At 52.8% G+C, this 19,147-nt stretch overlaps 7 protein-coding genes across 7 annotated transcripts; 4 read left to right on the forward strand and 3 right to left on the reverse strand.

Annotated features, from left to right (window-relative positions):
• Positions 1–215: 215 nt before the first annotated feature.
• Positions 216–971, reverse strand: AA0111_g8210 (hypothetical protein; the record flags this gene model as incomplete). The annotated part of the gene is made up of 3 exons (XM_028654633.1): positions 216–396; positions 443–874; positions 928–971. 3 exons carry the CDS (start codon positions 969–971, stop codon positions 216–218), a joined length of 657 nt encoding a protein of 218 aa, XP_028504087.1.
• A 1,201-nt stretch (positions 972–2,172) lies between these two features.
• Positions 2,173–2,739, reverse strand: AA0111_g8211 (hypothetical protein; the record flags this gene model as incomplete). The annotated part of the gene is made up of 2 exons (XM_028654634.1): positions 2,173–2,459; positions 2,508–2,739. 2 exons carry the CDS (start codon positions 2,737–2,739, stop codon positions 2,173–2,175), a joined length of 519 nt encoding a protein of 172 aa, XP_028504086.1.
• A 560-nt stretch (positions 2,740–3,299) lies between these two features.
• On the forward strand, positions 3,300–4,378 carry AA0111_g8212 (hypothetical protein; the record flags this gene model as incomplete). The annotated part of the gene is made up of 3 exons (XM_028654635.1): positions 3,300–3,317; positions 3,384–3,809; positions 3,857–4,378. 3 exons carry the CDS (start codon positions 3,300–3,302, stop codon positions 4,376–4,378), a joined length of 966 nt encoding a protein of 321 aa, XP_028504085.1.
• A 1,012-nt stretch (positions 4,379–5,390) lies between these two features.
• Positions 5,391–7,961, forward strand: AA0111_g8213 (hypothetical protein; the record flags this gene model as incomplete). Its single annotated transcript, XM_028654636.1, has 1 exon — positions 5,391–7,961. One exon carries the CDS (start codon positions 5,391–5,393, stop codon positions 7,959–7,961), a length of 2,571 nt encoding a protein of 856 aa, XP_028504084.1.
• A 1,187-nt stretch (positions 7,962–9,148) lies between these two features.
• Positions 9,149–12,370, reverse strand: AA0111_g8214 (DNA excision repair protein ERCC-6-like 2; the record flags this gene model as incomplete). The annotated part of the gene is made up of 2 exons (XM_028654637.1): positions 9,149–12,186; positions 12,235–12,370. 2 exons carry the CDS (start codon positions 12,368–12,370, stop codon positions 9,149–9,151), a joined length of 3,174 nt encoding a protein of 1,057 aa, XP_028504083.1.
• Positions 12,371–12,741: 371 nt separating this feature from the next.
• AA0111_g8215 (hypothetical protein) lies at positions 12,742–13,494 on the forward strand (the record flags this gene model as incomplete). The annotated part of the gene is made up of 1 exon (XM_028654638.1): positions 12,742–13,494. The coding sequence occupies one exon, from the start codon at positions 12,742–12,744 to the stop codon at positions 13,492–13,494; it is 753 nt and encodes a 250-aa protein (XP_028504082.1).
• Positions 13,495–15,873: 2,379 nt separating this feature from the next.
• On the forward strand, positions 15,874–17,778 carry AA0111_g8216 (putative beta-glucosidase C; the record flags this gene model as incomplete). Its single annotated transcript, XM_028654639.1, has 1 exon — positions 15,874–17,778. One exon carries the CDS (start codon positions 15,874–15,876, stop codon positions 17,776–17,778), a length of 1,905 nt encoding a protein of 634 aa, XP_028504081.1.
• Between the last annotated feature and the right edge of the window lie 1,369 nt (positions 17,779–19,147).

The following is a 19,147-nucleotide window of genomic DNA, read 5'->3' on the forward strand; positions in this document are numbered from 1 at the left end:
CATCAATGTGAACTTCAACCCTACACCATCGTTTATTATGCTTATCACTACATTTCTATTGTTATTGGAAGCATTCACGTTTACGGCGAGGACACGAGGCACTGCGGTATGCGGTGTGAAACACGGTTTCGAATGAATCGTTTCCTTTCGCTACACGCTCGTCGAAACACATATAATAGTCTATCAACCTGTTTCCAGTCCGGTACAGATCAGTCTTAACACACAGTGAAACCTCCATCCACCTTTATCTCTTGTCCAGTAATATAGCTAGAGGCATCTGATGCCAAAAATGCTACCGTACCCATCAATTCTTCAGGTGGGCCCATGCGGCCCTGCGGGATCTTGGACTCCCACTCGGCCTTTAGGCTTGGGTTGTCTACAAGAATCTGCGCCTTCCTACTCCCTGTCAGCTATCGTCTCTTACTTCAGCACGAATACGCACATGGCCTGCTCAGTGATCATGTAGCCGGGGCTCAAGCAGTTCACTCGAATGCCCTTGCTCGCCCATTCAACGGCTAGACTAGCCGCAAGATGCCGAACTGCTGCTTTACTCGAGTTATACATGGCCTGCGGTTGCGGCACATTGATGATGCTGCCGCTGATGCTGCCGATGAAGATCATGTTCCCGGGCTTGTTGCGCGCCATCAAGTATCTAGCAATTTCAGTGGCACAGTAGAATGTGCCTTCCAGATTGACGCCGAGCATTGTCTTTATTTCTTCAGACGTCATCTTGATGGCTTCTACGTTCTGACAATATCCGGCACAGGTAACCAGGTTCGTAATTTCGTCATGCGCGCTGAGTACCTCGCGAATTGACTGATCGACCTCGGATTTCTTCCCAACGTCAGCGTAATGCGTTGTAATCTTTGGGATCCTGTGGAAAACCGTAAATGCGTAAACGCGGGGGGAGACCTTTGGACTGCTTACGGCTTTCCCGAGTGCAATTGCCGGAACTCTTGGGTGATCTCCATGGCTCGTTGAGTAGCCTCCGCTTCTACAAGTCAGGGTGACGATGGTCAGCACATAGCGGTCAAGTGCTCCAAAGGTCGGGAGAAGACCAACTGTGAATGTCGACAATCGCGAGGTTGGCACCGCTTAGAACAAGCGATCGGCTCATAGCTAATCCTAGGCCTCTGGCGCCACCCGTGATGACTGCGGTCTTGTCCGCAAGCGAGAACGCTGGCAACGTAGGCCGAAAGGCCGCCCTGTGTGTATATCTGGCGGAGCTAGTCATTCCACCTGGCGAGCGTAGGCGCCTAAAAGTAGTCTTGCAATTCATAATACCTAGTGTCAAGTGCTTCAAGGAAAAAGCGTTGAAAGACGAGTGCAGCCGTGACCAGCAGGCACGATGGTTTCATGGAGGCTCGGCTCGAGCTGCATCACTAGCTCCCCTGGTGCGGTATACCTAGGCTGTGCTGCAGAGCAAGCTCTCTTATCGGGCGATAGCGCTAATCCGTTCCTACCAGCGCAGCTAGAATGCTAATTGGTCGCGCAAGCACAATCTACTGTGTGTTTCGCGGCGCACATAAACGATACAGACCAAGACCGTAGAGGTTTTCGATGGCCTAAGCGAAGGTGCAATTTGTTCTCAAATTCGACTTTTACTACTGAATGAGTGTGTGAATTGAAGTCAAGGAGACAGTGACACGAGGGAGAAGATCCATTGCTGCAGCAGTTGAATGCACCAGTTCCTAGACCACTACCTTTCCAAGACACAAAATGTTGAATGTTGTTCTTGAGCGTCTCCTACACCTAATTCAATCCCACCAAATCATGTTCCAATGTGATGAGGCTGCCACACTGCTACCTACATGCTTGATGACGGATCAACGTTCTGTAACATGCATTAGGAACCACACAGATGAGCCACGTTGATGAAGGCGCGTTAAATTCCAGGAGCGCAGGCTCGTAGATCCAAGCGGGTGCGGCACAGCTGTCTCTGGAATCTACTAATCGAGCCATCCCCAAATTTTCAAAGCGAAGAAGAGGCGCCCTGTAATGGTCTTTTCCTTGCGTTCGAATCTTCTTACGAAGATCAAAACGCAGTGAGAAGTAAAACCAAGCGCCAGCCTTTCGTTGAGAGAATTTGGGGTTGGCTCGTTTGAGAGAGTCCTGAGACAGCTAGGCCGAGATCTAGAAGTTTGCACATCAGTCAATAGAGAGTTATACTGCTCAGGGTGGGAAGAGCGGGGGTTGAGACGTTACCGTTAGGAGTGTATGGTCGAAGGAATCGAGTGAATGCATGACGCGATGGACAGCGTCATCTCCGCCGTCCTGGTAGACTGCGCCTATGAGAGCTTCAAGTGTCGTCGCGACCATTCTGGGGGAGACGGCAGGCGTGCTATCAGCCACAATGACGCATCTGTCGAGACCAGCCTGATACCCTCGGCGAGCCAGCGCATCGTTGCTCAGCGTCTCGTTACGCAATTGCGTCCATTGCGCTTGAGAACGCATTCGCCCTACGATCGTCAGTACCCCGCAGCGCTCAACGGGAGCGTGTTCCTTACCAGTCGAACTGCGAGCTTCAAACCAGGCGCTGCAGAGTACCTTGGCGAGAACTGCATCACCTAGGACAGACAATCTCTTGTTGTTGTCAAGGCTCTCAAAGTTGTTGTTGTATAGACAGGCAATTTGCGGAGCTGCCATTTGGACAGCCTCGACCGCGATGCGCTTGTCAGTGAACGTGTATTGGAGTAAGGTCCCGATATCGACCGCCTTCGTTTCGACTCGAGGTAGCATCGTAAGTTGATATAGCTGAGACGTGTTGATCAATAGGTGAGAGACGAGATGGGAGATGGATTAGTTGGCAAGTGAATTTCGCTTGGAGATGATCAAGTTCCTCTGCGAAGCTAGCGCGGGCTGCATGTGCTATAGCGACGTGCATTTCAGTGTAACATGCGGTAGTGCAGCAGGGGAAGATCAAGTTATGGAAAGCCTTTTCTGTAAACTCAGTCACACCTTTCCAATGAGATCTCCACGGGTGCGTCGCCAATGCTGTGGGAACGCCTTACCCTGCGCAATGGTCGCATCTAGACCCCGGCGTGCCGACAGCCGTTCCTGATGAGCGACAACGCTATGCCATGTGTCTAGCTTCTTTCTAGTTAGCGCCACCATACGTCATACCAAATTCCATGAAAACAGGCATCATGGGGTCTCCGCCAAGATGGAATCCAACGTTAAAGAACTGGGCGAGCCATTAGGTAGGCACACTCGTTACTTTTGCTATCCGAATAACCGGTCCGCGGAAGTAACACCGACACGGATCCCCCGGAAAGACCAACCGCAAGGGTCTAGTCAATATGGCAGAAGAGATGGTGGTGCGTGGCCCTGCAGAAATCCCCTTCAAGCGTGCGTCTTGCTGATTTGCGATTCTTGATAAACAGGAGCTCGGATTCGAGGGTCTTGACCGATTTGCCGACAGGCATTTTGACAAAACCTACGACCGTCTACCAGCGATTCCGAGGACAGCGAAGCAGAAGCGCAAATTGGAACAACGACAGCGGGAGTATCTACAGAAGACCCACGGTCAAGCACCACAAGACGGGCCGTACCCGCCGCGAAATCATCCTGAAAACCAGCCTGGAAACCACCCTGACAAGGGGTACACGTCTCGCTCCACTGCACCGGAAAGCGCAAGCGGCTATAATTCCGACCCAGAGATGTACGCGCCAGATTCCCGGCAGGACCGCTATGGGCGAGACGACGGATATCGTGAGCCCGAGCAGAACGGCTACACTGCACCAGGGCCAGGATTCAAAGTCCCACGCGGCCGCGACGGACCGGGTGATACACGCGGCATGCAGGTAGCAGTGCGCCTAGTCCAACGACATGCACATTCCAAGCTAACGTGTAACAGCCATATGAGCAACAAGCCCAGTCTGAGTACGGTCAACAAAGTCTTTACGGAGGTGGCGGCGTGCGGCCAGCACCCCAACGAAGAGGCTCATCATGGTCTCCGCCACGCTCCCAGCGACAGGGCCGATCAAAATCACGACGTCGTCGGTCGAACTCGCGCGAAAGGGATAGCTCAACCGACATGAAGAGCCGGCTGTTGGCGACGGTCGGCGGTGCTTTGGTAGGCGGCTTTGCCGGCAACCGAGCAACTAAAGGAAAAAAGTACGATACCGTTGCAACGATTGCCGGAGCCATTATAGGCGGCGTTGGTGCAAAAGAAGCGGCGGGCCATTGGGACGACCGGAAAAGGAAGAAGGAACAGCAGAGAAACGGGGATTGGGACGACGACTCAGATGACAGCAAGCGCCGAAGTGATCGCAGGAGAGACGATAGATATGAGCGTGATGACAGAAGGAGCGATGACAGAAGGAGCAGATACGACTACAATGACAGATATGAGGGCGATGATCGGAGGAGATACTAATCATGCTTCATGGCGGTGGAGCCAGGCTGACAGCTTACGTGGGACTAAGCAGAGCTTTTTGGGACTGGTGTGCGGCTTGCGCGACATATTTGTTTGGGTGGAAATTTCCGGGCTCGGGCATGAAGTGATGATGGCGCAACCTGGGACACGATACCTTTGTAGGATTTTGTAATTTCCAAGGGAAAAATGGATGACATGCAGGAGGTGTAATTGTTTGTTGCGGGAATGACGTACGACGGGCGTGCCTTGTCTGCGACATGATCTGATGCGAAGGGGAGGGGCCACGCGACGGTGGGAGTTCACAGGAGGCGCCAGGGGTAGATTGTCGGTGCGGTGGTGGGCTGTCGTTCGTAATAATAGCCGATACACGAGGCACATGTCTATGCTTTTTGCCGGGAAAGAAATTCTAGAAGACTTCTAGAGGGTGTGGACATGTTTTGAACACTTGGATGCGGTGAGGACGTGGAAGTGTTCAACATGGAGCAAGTGACTGTCGAGGAGCAGAGGCAAGGTTCAACTCGGTGTGTTAGCTAGGGCTGTCCGTGCTGTTTCGAGAAGTGTAGTAGAAGGTTAGACCGATCCACCTGGTTGCGGGACCAAGCCTCGTCCCGCAGTCTATCCATCATCTCTCCGAGCACCACGCTTCAGTCACAAGAAATTATACACTACACAGAAGCCAGCGCGCCAGGACCCACTGCAGGTTCCCGAGCTCCCTTGTCCATAGCTCTCTGCCCGCTCAGCTGCACCATTGCTCAGTCCTTGTGCTACCCCAAGCCGCGCTTCGTCTGCATCCCGCTCCTTCGCCGAGCAATCGTCGAGCAGCACAACTACACACTCGAAGAGCTGCACCGCGCATACACACGCACCACCATGAGCTGGTGACTGCCCGACCACCACACCACCGCCCCTTCCCCACCACGCACGAGCTCCTTGCCCAACCGTCTGCCACCTGCCCCTCGCTCCGCGACGTTTGCCTCTGGTGTCGCCGCTGCCGCCGCACCGCAAGAAGACGATGCGCAGATACAGGCCTGGAGGAGGCCCCGTGAGGGCTCATGGCGGCGTGCCAGTGCCTGATCCCTTTGCCATGGTGCGCGCATACGACAGCGACTCCAATCCCGCCCGCCCCATACGACCCTCTCCGCTGGCCGCCTCGACTATCCAGGGTCTCCCGCTAGACCTGCTCGACCGCCTGCGCTCCTTCCCGCTGTTCCAAGCCGCCCCGGACTCGTTCCTCACACAGGTCGGCCTGCATCTCAAGCCCCAGCTGTACCAGCCTCATGACACCATTCTCACCGAAGGCGAGACGGGCAAGGCCATGTACTGGCTGGTCCGCGGTGCTGTGCGCGTGACCTCGCGGGACCAAGAGAGCACATATGCAGAGCTGAAGCCCGGTGCTTTCTTTGGCGAGATCGGCATCCTCATGGACATTCCCCGCACCGCCACCATCATCGCCAACATGCGCTCCCTTGTCGTCCGCCTGAATAAGGAAGATCTCATGAAGGAGCTGCCGGCGTTTCCCGAGGTCGAGGTCGCCATCATGCACGAGGCACAGGAGCGACTGGCCATCTTGCAGCGCAAGAAGTCGGAGATGGGAGCCAAACGGCCCGCCATGCCCATGCGCCAGATAACGGGCAAGCGCGATCGCGAAGACGGCGACGTAGTCATGGCAGAGAGTGGCACTCTGCGCGAGGGCGAGGTCAATGCCTTTAAGAAGAGGAAGTCTCCTAGCCCGGGTCTCGCTGAAGCCATAGCCCATAGTGCCTTTGGAAGTGGCAGCATACACGTGAGACCACTGCTCAAGGAACTGCCTCTCTTCTCCGAGCTGCCTGATGACATCCTGCACTTCATTGGCATGCGCGCCCAACCCTGCTCTTTCGACCCCTTCACCGACATAATCCGACAGGGCACACAAGGACGTGATGTCTTCTTCATCGTCAAGGGCGAGGTTGAAGTCATCAACATGAACATGCCAGAACAGAACGGCTACACCTCGCCAAACGCCGGGCGTAGGAAATCCATCGCAGCGGGCGAGCAACATTTTCAGGAGGTAAAGGCCCGATTGAAGCCTGGGCAATACTTTGGCGAAGTCGTCAGTCTCTCGCTTGCGCCACGCCGCACGGCTACGGTCCGCTCCGTGTCGGCCGTTGAGTGTTTGATGATCAGTGGCGACACGTTGAACCAGCTGTGGGACAAGTGTACTCCTGACGTACGTCGGCAAGTTGAGAATGTTGCCAAAGAGCGGTTACAGATTGCCAAGGACGATGATGTACAGATGCTCGATGCAAATAGCACACCCAACATCCACGACCTGGCAATAGCAGACCACATAATACCACGAACACCACGACGCAAGAAGAGCGTGCCGACCGTCACCTTCAATGACACAATCGATATCGATAACCCGGTGACACCCACCCGGAGAGACGAGAAGATGATGGAGCCGTTCGATCCTGATCCTTTTCTCAACGTCGACCTCGACAATGTCAGGTCGAGATCCAGGAGAGGGTCGCTCGCCCCACCACCTCCAGGATCAATGCCCGACTCGCCATCCAGCCCAGCCAAGACCGACTTTCCCAAATCCCCATCGCCTGGTGGATCCCCCCTCTCCCCGTCGCCATCTTTCACGATAGCGAAGCATGCCTCCACACCGCCAGAAATGCCCTTTGACTTCAAGCGCCCTCGGCTTGTCAACAGACCAAGCATATATGGGAGAGGCAGATTGCCTGATCCGGTGCTTATCAAAGTTCTCGCAAATCTGGACATTCACCAGCTCATGAAGTTGCGCGCAATCTCCTCGCATTGGAACAAGCTAATATCCGAATCACCGGACATACTTCACGACCTTGACCTCACCAAGTATAACCGCAAAGTCACGGACCGAGCGCTAGTAGATGTAATATGCCCCTTCGTAGGCAGCCGTCCTCGATACATCAACATCAGCAACTGCTTCCACGTAACTGACGAAGGCTTCGCTGAGCTCGCCAAAACATGCGGCCCTAGCGTCAGGATCTGGCGCATGAAGAGTGTATGGGACATCACCGGCCCGGCCGTCCTAGAAATGGTGCAGAAAGCCAAAGGCCTCGAGGAAGTCGACCTCAGCAACTGCAGAAAAGTAGGCGATAACCTGCTTGCTCGTGTAATCGGCTGGGTGGTTCCTGAAATGCCACCGCAGATGGCAATGGCGCACGCGCAACACCAAGCTCAGATCAACGGCCGGAAAGGAAAGGGAAACCAACCTGCCCCGCAACCGCTACCCCCTGGTACCGTTGTCGGCTGCCCGAAGTTGAGGAGGTTGACGTTGAGCTACTGCAAACACATCACCGATAGAAGCATGGCGCACATTGCCGTCCACGCCGCCAATCGCATCGAAAGCATCGACTTGACGCGCTGCACGACCATCACAGACGTTGGTTTTCAGCACTGGAGCGTGTACCCGTTTCCACGGTTAACCAAGCTCGTTCTGGCGGATTGCACCTATCTGACTGACAATGCGATTGTATATCTTACGAATGCGGCAAAGGGGCTCAAGGAACTGGATCTGGTAAGTCGTCGAATCATCCTATATACATCTAAAACAGATTGAATGTGTGTGCGTGTGTGTATTTTTGCTAACGGAGGATGATAAAGTCATTCTGCTGCGCCCTCTCCGATACCGCAACCGAAGTCCTCGCCCTCGGTCTACCCTCCCTCACGCACCTCAACCTCGCTTTTTGCGGCTCGGCCGTCTCCGATACGTCGCTTCGTTGTATTTCATTACACCTTCTCGAGTTGCGCAATCTTAGTGTGCGAGGCTGTGTTCGCGTTACAGGAACCGGTGTGGAAGCTGTCGTGGAGGGATGTCGCGATCTTGAACGCTTTGATGTTAGTCAGTGCAAAAACTTGGGTAGATGGGTTGAAGCTGGGGGTGTGGAGAGTGTGAAGAGTAGGGGAAGAAATGTCAAGTTTGTGACGGTTAGTGATGGGCGGTGGAGGGATGGGAGGGGGATTGTTAGACGATGATGATGGTGATGATGAACGCGAATCTTGTTTCAGCCCATTCACATATTTATGCGCATACGGTTAGACGGTGATGAAGAAGATGTTTTAGGGAAGACGATTTGGGACGATGATGTTGTATGGATACGATGTAAACGGTCTATGTCGGAAGAACAACTTGGGGATGGGAAGCATTGGGGCTTGGATATGTGTCGATCTTGGCACGGGTTTTCGCATCTAAGGAAGATACCAGGCTTTTTGTTCGGTGTGTATTTAGCGATGTGTATTTGGATTGGTTAGATCTCTTTTGCTTCCTATTAGCGGTCTTGGTCATATTCCGTCATCTCTAGTCATGTTCCGTCTTCTCCATCACCCGAAGAGTTATTCTGTTTTTTCCCTCGTAAGCTGTTATCGCATGGGGACAGTGAGCAAACGCTTTCACGGTCTAGCTTCGCTTCTCCTGCACCCTTTGTGCAACGATGTTAGCTTCGTTGGGCTTAGCTTTCTTTGCACCTTTGAAATATATTGACAAAGTCTCTCATCTTCTACAAGTATCGTACATCCAACTTTAGGCATACACTTCCACATCATGTTCTCTATGGACAATCTCCCCGGAGCACTCGTGAGCCACCCACACATCCGCGACGTAGCATAAATGGGCCAAGACACCCTCGTGGGGGTTGACCAAAGCATGGCACTATCATTGTCAACTCGGCATCGACAGATGGCCACACGTGGCGTTCTTGTTCAACACTGCCGACATCATCTAGCACTTGCCTCATCTAGATCTGAACATCAACTCGACGTACTCAAGTCCCCCATGATTTGCCTCCTCCTTCCGCGATAAAACCTCTCCAACATCTTCCTCCTCTCTTCCTGGCTACTACTCTCAACCAGTAGCGCAAACTCTGCTGGGTCATCAAACCCCATACTCTCCGCCATACTGCAAAATTGCCTCTTTCTTACCTGCTCATTAGGTCTGTACCTGTAGTTGATCTTGAATTCTCCTTTCGTCGCACTACCCGTGATATGAACGTCTTCGTCGTCATCGGCCTCGGAATCGTCAAGATCGTTGGAGTCATCGAGAGGGCTAGAGTGGTGTTGCGGTTGTGATTGAGATTGCGACTGCGTGCCCTGGAACACGCGTTCATTACCCAGATCAACATCGTTACGCAGTTCCTGTGCGCGTTTGCCCAGCCTCGCTTCCATCTCGCTGCGACCAATAACCTCGGAATTTTCATGTGTGTACTGGACACCAGCTTTCGCTAAGATTGCGTTGATCGGATCCGGCCCATTCCTTTTCACAACCTTCTTTCCCCTGGCACTGGCACTTGCCAAGAATGAGTCAGCAAACCTCTTGATACCGGCGATGTTAGCGTCGTCATCGAGGCCCAGATTCTTATTGCTCAGAATGTCCTCGTCTTCGCTGTCAAATTGCGACTCATCGACGTGGAAGTCGTAGGCATTGACACCGGCTTTTGATTCTGCGACGTTGGTCTTATGCATGATGTCCCGGAGAAGTACACTATGTTCTTCAAATGTGAAGAGGTTTTCTAGGCCGAACAGCTCGCCTTTCTTGGTGGACTGGTCCATTACGCCTTTGAAGTAGCGGCGCTCTTCAGAGGCGTTGTAGCCGATGTTGGCTTGTTGTTGCTTGTAAATCTGACGGGCATAGACTACTTCTTCGATCGTGCCGCTTGAGATTAGGCGAAAGACCTCGACATTGCGTGTTTGGCCGATACGGTAGGCGCGATCTTGGGCTTGGAGGTCATATGCTGGGTTCCAGTGTGGATCCATTACAACGACCTTGTTGGCAGAGGTGATGTTCAGACCAACGCCTCCCGCCTTGGTGCTGATTAGAAAGACGAATTGATTGGGGTCTGTGTTGAAATCTGCGACTGCCTGAGAGCGATCTTCGTACTTCATGCTGCCGTCAAGGTATGAAAAGTTGTACTTTGTACCATCGACATCGAAAAGACCCCTGAGTAGTCTCAATAGGCGAACCGAGTGTGAGAAGATGAGGACTTTATCGCCATTTGAGTACCAGAAGTCGAGCAGTCGCCGCAACACCTTCCACTTTCCACAAAACTCTCGCTGGGATTGTCTCAAGATGTTGTCGCGGATCGCGTAGAGTTTCTTGTACGTGTCAGGACAAGCTATCTCCAGTGTTTGGAGATCTTTAGCTTGCTTTTCTTGGTTTTCGCTCGACATTGGTACTATCAAACCGAGGTGGTTCGCAAGTTTCTGGAATGTGATCATGGCAGGGAAGATGTAATTTGACCACTTCTCACCTTCAAATTCGACATGACAGCAATATCCTCTACCTTTCTTAGATCCGCAGTCGCATTCTTCTCGTGCATTGCGTATCATCTCACACCTGTCGCTCTCGAGAAATGTTCGGTAAGCATCAGCCTGGGTCTCGGTGAGCTGGCAGAAGATGATGCGATCACTCTTCTTCGGTAATTGATCAGCAATAAGCGTCTTCATACGCCGAAGAAAGACACTAGGTAGGATGTTATGAACGAGGTCTTGGGCCTTGCTTCGCGAGTCGGCCAGCTGAGCGTTGGTAGCATCGTGAGCCTGGCCTAACTTCAACGGCAGGCTGATCTTCTGTTTCCACTCTTGTGCTGAGCCATATGCACCAGGTCGTGCCCAGTTGAGGAGGTTCCAAATTTCTTCGTATTTGTTCTGAATAGCCGTGCCTGTTAGACCAATACGACACAACGCATTGATCTTATTCATCGCCTTGGTAATCTCAGCATTCTTACTTTTGACTTGATGGCACTCGTCAGCGATAACGCAGTCCCAGTCAATCATGTTAATCTCGCTCTCGTGATTGCGGTATGTCGTATACGTCGTGATCATGATTTCGAGCGACCCCTTCGCTGCGGCACCGAGAACGCCCTTTCGGTCGGCTATACTGGAGCCGTGGTATCGGGAGACGTTCCACCAACCCCATTTTGATAGCTCGTCTTCCCAATTTTGCATAAGTGTACCTGGACACACGATGAGCACTCGCGGATACCATGGTTCTTTGGGTAAGCGACGAATCTTCCGCATGCAGGCTGCATCGCGCTCAGTGCCCGTTTTACCGAACGCTGCTGTTAGAAATGCGATGACTTGGATGGTCTTGCCCAAGCCCATGTCGTCGCCAAGTATGGCACCTGTCTGCTTGACGAACTTGTCATGAAGGAACTGGACGCCTTCAACTTGGTAGTCGCGCAGCCATTGAGCGATGGGCCCGGGTATGGTACCATGTGACTGGCGAAGTTCGATGTCCTTTTTCTCTCGTTGCGGCAGGATGTCCTTGTGAAGCAATGGCTTCTCTTCGGTGTCGGCAATATCGGACCAGTCAACCTTTCGATAGCTAGGAGGATACCGCAGGCCAGCTTCATGCAACTTCTTTAGTGACCGCTGTCGCGAGATGATATAGTCGGGGATTGGGTCGTCCAGGAAAGTAGGTGTAGGACCTGCCTCATCCCCCAAAGAGTCGGTAGTGAATCCCGTCGGACCATATCCCGTGTCTTTCTTAGGCTGAGCTTTTCGACCGACGATACTCGATGCAGCCGATGCTTTGCTCTTCTTTGCAGCACGAATCCTGTTGGTTTCGGCAGCGACGCGCTTACGGTTGTGAGTTCTGCGGCCCTTGTACTGCTTGTAGGCAGCACCAGTGTCGAATTCATCAGCCAACAAATCAGCTTCTGAATCAGCATCGTCAGTACCGGAAGTAGATGTCTTTCTATTTCGTGACAACACCGGCTTTCGCGCGTCCTGTTCGTCGTCTGTTGATTCTTCAGCTACCCTCTGCGACTGAGTCTGGCTTTGTGTGAGGACTATCAGATATCAGCATCTTGTCAAAGGTGTGCAAGGCATCGACTGACCGTCAATATACTGCGAGAGGTCTAGACCTTTGCGCGATGTTTCGATTATGTCAAGACCGTCATCCTCGTCCTCCCCGCTCTCGCCAAAGGCTTTGATCGCTCTTTCGTGATGCTGGGACTTATCGCGAGATGGCATGATGGATGAGGCGACCAGGAGTTGTTGAGCTAGTCACTGGCAGCAACGCTTGACCGAAATTGTATCACATCCTTATGCACAGTCACGGCCCACGGCGATTGCCATGGAAAGATGCACGTGAGGCGGGAGTGAAAGGGAAGTCAGAAGGCGCCACCAAGCTGCGCAAACGCGCTAACGCGCTCTCACGTGAAAGCGGGGCGGGACTAACAGAGCATCCCTGCAAGAACTTCCAGCCAAAATCTGGAGCTCGAGCCTTGACGTCTACATCATCGCGCGCAATTGCACGCTTACAAACATCCAAAACCAAATTTAAAGCCGAACCTAGTGTTGCGTGACAATTAGTACCTCCCACATTCTGCGACATCGCCAAAATGCCGCTAGACACCAGCACCTACTCCCTCGCGCTCCTCCGCCTCGACGGCCGCCGCTGGAACGAACTCCGCCGCATCCACGCGCAAATCTCCACGCAAGCCGCCGCTGATGGCTCCTCGTACCTAGAGATGGGCAACACCAAGATCCTTGTATCCGTGACAGGCCCCGCAGAAGGCAAGCAAAGCGGGCAACGAGGCGGCGCCGACAAGCTCGCCAAAGTGGAAGTCGAGATCAATTTTGCTGGCTTCTCTGGTGTAGAGCGCAGGAAGAGGAAGAGTGACAAAAGGACAAGCGAGATGGAGCATTGTCTGAGGGAGGCCTTTGGGGGTGTGCTGTTATTGCACCTTTACCCGCATTCGACAATCACGTTGAATGTGCACATCATCAGCCAGGACGGCAGTTTGTTAGCGGCGTGTATCAACGCGAGTACGCTGGCGCTTATCGACGCTGGAATACCAATGACGGATTATCTTGTGGCTTGTACGGCGGCAAGTTCGGCAAGTGCGAGCGCGGCAGACAATGCGAGTGCGGATGATCCGTTGTTAGATCTGAACAACCAGGAAGAATTAGAGTTGCCATTCTTAACGGTCGGAACACTGGGAGAGAGCGATAACGTTGCTGTTTGTATCATGGAGAGTAGGGTCAGAATGGAGAGGCTAGAGAGTATGTTGGCGGTGGGTATTGAGGGGTGCAAGAGGATGCGCACTATACTGGATGGTGTGGTCAAAGGATATGGCAAACGATTTGGTTGAAAGAGAGACAGGCTGTAACGTCTACAGATTCCATCATCACCTAGCGACGTAGGGTATGATACCTGCGCTCCAGGGCCGGCGAAGGGAAAGCCTTACGGCCCAGTGTCAGAGAGCATCAAACCACGGAGTAGCGTGCGCGACGGACGAGTTACGTCAGTTGCAGACCCATAGTGGGATGCGAAACTGTTCGGATATATCACGGAACAACAAGACTAGTAATGATGGATACAAAACCCACGTGGTTTGCGATGTTGGTTCTACTACAGTGGTTGTCGGAGCGCTATTACTGCTACTTGGATGACAGCATCTACCACAGCTTGGACTTGCACGAAATGTCTTCACATTTGGCCGAATTTTTCCTGTTGACATAAAAATACTAACATACATCCCTTATAGTAATGCCTCCATTGCGATTATCGCGACCAGAATTGTCTTTGTTGTTTTACGTCGCACCTTCCTGCTATGGCTCGCTAACCCCACAATGACGCCCCAGGACCAGCACACCGGTAAGCACTAGATGACGACTTCTCGACAACGTCGCGTCGTTACACTTAGAGCGCACCTCCATCCCAAGAACAGGCGTCTTTATCAAGATCCTCGCCAAAGGTACAAGGCGAGAAGCAATTAGCTGGCAAAAGGCGCGGCGTGCGGCCAGGTCAACAGAGCATGCCAGCGATCACGTCATTCTCATTCCTGTCGTATCTCTTCATCTCCACTCCTTTCTCCATCATCTCTCTGTCTTCGTCAGCTACTCCATCATGTATTCTTTTCTCCCAGCCCATCGTCTCGAGGGCCAGGCCCGAATTTCCAAGCATTTGCCAAGCAGCGTTTAGCCTGGACCGACCATCGGACTCGCGCTATCCTAGCACTTCTTCTCCAGCATGGACTGGCTACGCGCTTCCGATCCGACGTAGTGCGCTTTACTATTTCATCGGCATCGCGCGCGGCATATGGCATATGGGGTTGCTTTGGCGCTGTTGGCTCCTGCTGCATAGGCGTTATTCGTGCGAGGTGTGATTTGTTCACGCTTGCGAGTCGAGCAGACGCTGCGAAGTAGTGGGTACTTGCGCGTGCATGTACTGAGGCAGACTGCCTCATATCATCAAAATCTCGATGTTGTTGTGCGAGACGGGAAGTCTTTAGTCCCTTACGATGAAAGATTGCGGCGCAGCTGACAAGGTAAGCAAAAGCCTATACCGTCACTAGAAACGTTCCGACTGTTTGCACCACCGCCGAACTCCAAGCTAACATTCAGCCGCATAAAGACAAGCTTTAATTACCAAAGCGCACGGCAGGGGACAGTGTGTAAGATGACGACGTACAATCTGCATCGGTCTTCCCTGACCTGTTGAAATGAACGCCAGGAAAGCGTTTGAGTCAAGACATACAAGAGCTAGCAGGAGTAGACACCTGGTTCTAGAATCGCTCTAGTGGTGTGCGGATGTGTACCGGAAAGCAGTGAGTACCTCCGCCATGGAATGGCGGTACGCTGGTATAGTTACAGTGCTAACAAAACTAGCCTTGCGATGGCGGAGACGGTGGGGGTGGCCTTGGTACCCTCATTGTACCGGAAGCACGGCTCAAGGAATTGGGCCGAGATACGAGATCAGTGCACCAGACATTGCGACGACATCGAATTTCTCACCGACGATTCAGCTACGGCAAGGAAGGCACTGCTTGCATCTACTTCGCCTGCCTCGACCAGCCTATTTTCATCAAGAGCACACATACTGAATCCATGATTGCTCTCGTAAAAACATCAATATTTCTCGACCGGCATGCGGCACACCCCCGTATCGGACGTTTTTCAAATGCCGCCGGCACTGTGAATTGTGGACATCGAGTCAGTGAGCATAGCGGGATGTGGAGTTGCATGTCATTACCCAGCATGCGCAATTTTTCACTTGCTCACATGACAACAAGACTACCAGCTCGAAAGGGTGTGTCAAACCGTTCGTTAAATGTCATTAGTATTCGTAGCGTGGCCGTGCATCCAATCATCAATCTGCCGGACCAGCATTCGACGGAGAATGGGGTGGTAGCTTCGGGGGCTTTACCCCGACCCACGTTTTCCCCACACTGCACTCCACACGCATCGTCTTGGCAATCGTCGGCTCCAACTTATGGCAATCTCGACTGTGCCAAGCCTAGAGGAAGGCTGGTAGTTAGCACATGTTCCAAGCCAACGGTCCATCCGAAGTTTCCCCAAGCAGACACAAGACTTCATTTTCCTTCGGATGTGGCGCACATGATGGCGGAGCATCGTAACGGGGTGTGTGAAGCCGGAGTACAAATACCTGGTACACATCCGTATACCGAGTGGCCAGTAGCATCTGAATCCATCCTCCACCTTTTGCCTAAACTCGCACATCCGGCAAGATGGTCGCTCGCAACCGCAGTCAGCGCAAGCTGAACACCTTCACAACGCTGTTCTTCGCTGCAACAGCAATGTCAACAGCCATCCGCACTCCGGTTTCAAGTCGTTCAACATACCCACGGATGACATCACGATCAACAGAAATGGACTCCGCACCATACCGGGATGCATCGCTATCAGTGGATGAGCGTGTAGAGGACCTCATTCAGCGCATGAACATGGAAGAGAAGGCCGGACAACTCTTCCAGCAAATCACCTTCCCAGGTCCCAATGGAACTGTGACGAACTCTAGTTCATCAGCAATCCAAGGGTTGCACATGACACATTTCAACCTTAACAGTGCGATCACCGATGTACGCCAAACTGCACAATATTACAACAGTCTCCAGCAGCTGGCTTTGGACTCCAGGCTCGGTATCCCAATCACACTCTCCTCAGATCCTCGACACACCTTCGTTGATGCCACTGGTAGTCAGATTGCGGCGATCAAGTTCTCGCAGTGGCCAGGTAGCTTAGGCTTGGCAGCAATCCGTGATGCTGAGCTCGTACACACCTTTGCGGATATCGCACGACAAGAGTACAAGGCTGTCGGTATCAGGTCTGCGCTGCATCCTCAAATCGATGTAGCAACCGAACCCAGGTGGGCTAGGATCACCACCACGATGGGCGAGAACGCTACATTGACCGCTGAGCTTGTCGTTTCCTACATCAAGGGCTTCCACGGCCCTGGTGAATTTGGAAAGGACTCCGTCACCACCGTCTCCAAGCATTTTCCCGGAAGTGGACCCGTCCAGGACGGAGAAGACAGCCATTTCACCTACGGCAAGAACGCCACATATCCCGGAAACAATTTCGAAATGCACCTTATTCCCTTCAAGGCGGCCATCGCAGCTGGCGCGAGGCAGATGATGCCGTACTACTCGAGGCCCATGGGCACCAAGTACGAAGAGGTCGCTGCTGGAATGAACAAGGGTATCGTCACCGATCTTCTCCGTGGCGAACTCGGTTTCGACGGCATCGTCGTCAGTGACTGGGGTCTCATCACCGATGGCATCATCGCCGGACAAGACATGCCCGCTCGTGCCTGGGGTGCCGAGAACCTGACCGAACTCGAGCGCGCAGAGAAGATTCTCAACGCTGGCACCGACCAAATGGGTGGTGAGCAGCGAACCGACCTGGTTCTCGAGCTGGTGGAGAAGGGCATCATAAGCGAAGAGCGAATCGACATGTCAGTCCGCCGTCTCCTCCGCGAGAAGTTCATCCTCGGCCTCTTCGACAACCCCTTCGTCAATGTCGACGAAGCCGTCGCCAACGTCGGAAAACCAGAGTGGGTCGCCGCTGGTTTCGAAGCCCAAAAGAAATCCATCACCCTCCTCACCAACAAAGACCACACCCTTCCCCTCAAGGCCTCCGACTGCGAAAAGTCAAAGGCAAAGTTTTACGTCGAAGGTATCAACGCAACTTATCTTGAGAAGCGCGACTTGACCGTTGTCGCTACCCCCGAAGAAGCAGACTACGCCTTCCTTCGCCTGGCTGCGCCTTACGAGCCCCGCCCCGGCGGTTTCGAAAAGAACTACCACTCCGGCTCCCTGGAATACAACAGTACCGAGAAGGCGCGCCAAGCAGCCATCTACACCGCCGTGCCCACCATTGTCGACGTCTTCCTTGACCGCCCCGGTGCGTTCCCTGAGATTGCTGAGCAGGCGCAGGCACTCATGGTGAACTTTGGTACTAGTCCAGATGCGTTCCTTGATGTAGTCTTTGGCAAGGATGGCAGTGGTCCCGAGGGAATGCTGCCGTTTGATTTGCCGAGGAGTGACGAGGCTGTTGAGGCGTCCAAGGAGGATGTGCCGTTTGATACTGAGAACCCGGTGTTCAAGTTTGGTCACGGTCTCAGGTATGAGTAAGAGAAGCGGCAATGCAGGCGATGCAACGACTTGACGAGGTTGTTGCGACAGTCATGATAGATTAATGTATTTTGATGATACCCAAAGTCTTTGTTCCTGGTGTAGAGAGATGTGGTGTGCTTCGTGATAAGCTTATACTATGCCGTCTCGGGCTGCTGGTGGTACACATGTGCTATAGCACCGTATAGATAAACACTTTTTTTGTCGCAAACATCGCCCAGATTGTCTGTATACATATGCAGTCGAAGGGAGAGAACTTGTTGAGGTGTGATCAAAAAGAGCTAAGCGGGCAGTGTGCTTGGCAAGCGAAACGCGTCTTCCCCGCCTGCCGCGTCGCGTCCCAGACAAGCTTCAGCACCACCCTCCAGCTTCAGCCAAGGACAGGAACCCCACACATGCATGGAATAATAACAACTAACGTTCTACGCTTCTTCTATCGAGTGTATTGCGGTGCGCTCTCGATTCAAACATAATCGAGAGTTGTTCATGTGAACAGCAAAGACACGCTATATGTCACAGCGAAGAAGCCAGATTTCACCACGATCATTTGTCCAAAGACACTCAAGACTTTACGTTCTATGGTACGACACGTCCCGAGGACATCTATGAGCACTATCTGTTCGATCCTGTCCACACGACAAAGCTCCTTTAGTCATGTCAGTGTCTTGCGTGACTAAAACACCCCAAGTCCCGCCATTCCTCATAGTCTAGGGTATGTTGCTGGGTACCCGTGACTTCGAAATGAGCGTCTTCACGAGGATGAGCTCTGAGAAGTGTGCGAAGCTCCTGAACGCACAGCGCTTCACGAGCTCCAGAAAAGGCGAAGTCGGCAAATAAATCGTTGTTGCCAAAATGATGGCGAACGACGAGGCCCCTGTACGCTCTCAGGTGCACCGTGTGCAAGCGCACAGAACACAGTCGTGGCATCGAATGCAGCGCTTTCACAAGACCGTTCATACTAGGACTGTCAAGAGGCTTACCCCGAAGGAGGAAATCCTCCATTGCGTTCCGGTCGACACTACCTAGTATCGTTTTTATTGGCAGAAACAAGGTTAAGTCTCGCAAGTTCTTGCATTTTTGTAGCTCCGGGATCATGTCTTGGTAATCCTGGTGTCTACTGTCTTCAAGGCTTTGATCTACATCCAAGCCAGCAAGACTACTTCTACCAAGGGGACCGATCTTCTCAAGGAACTGACGGGTACCGACACAAGCAGAAGTTAGTCCGTTGAAATGTAGCAGGATCCTGGTACGGGCCCAGAAAAATGTCTGCACCTCTTGTCGGACTTGTTTGTTCAATGCGCCGATAACATGCAATGCCGAAATAGTACGGTCAATCCGAAGCTCGGCATAATTTACTGACCTATAATGA

The sequence above is a fragment of the Alternaria arborescens genome (assembly GCF_004154835.1).
Source record: "Alternaria arborescens strain FERA 675 chromosome Unknown contig_20, whole genome shotgun sequence".
NCBI classification, from domain to species: domain Eukaryota; kingdom Fungi; phylum Ascomycota; class Dothideomycetes; order Pleosporales; family Pleosporaceae; genus Alternaria; species Alternaria arborescens.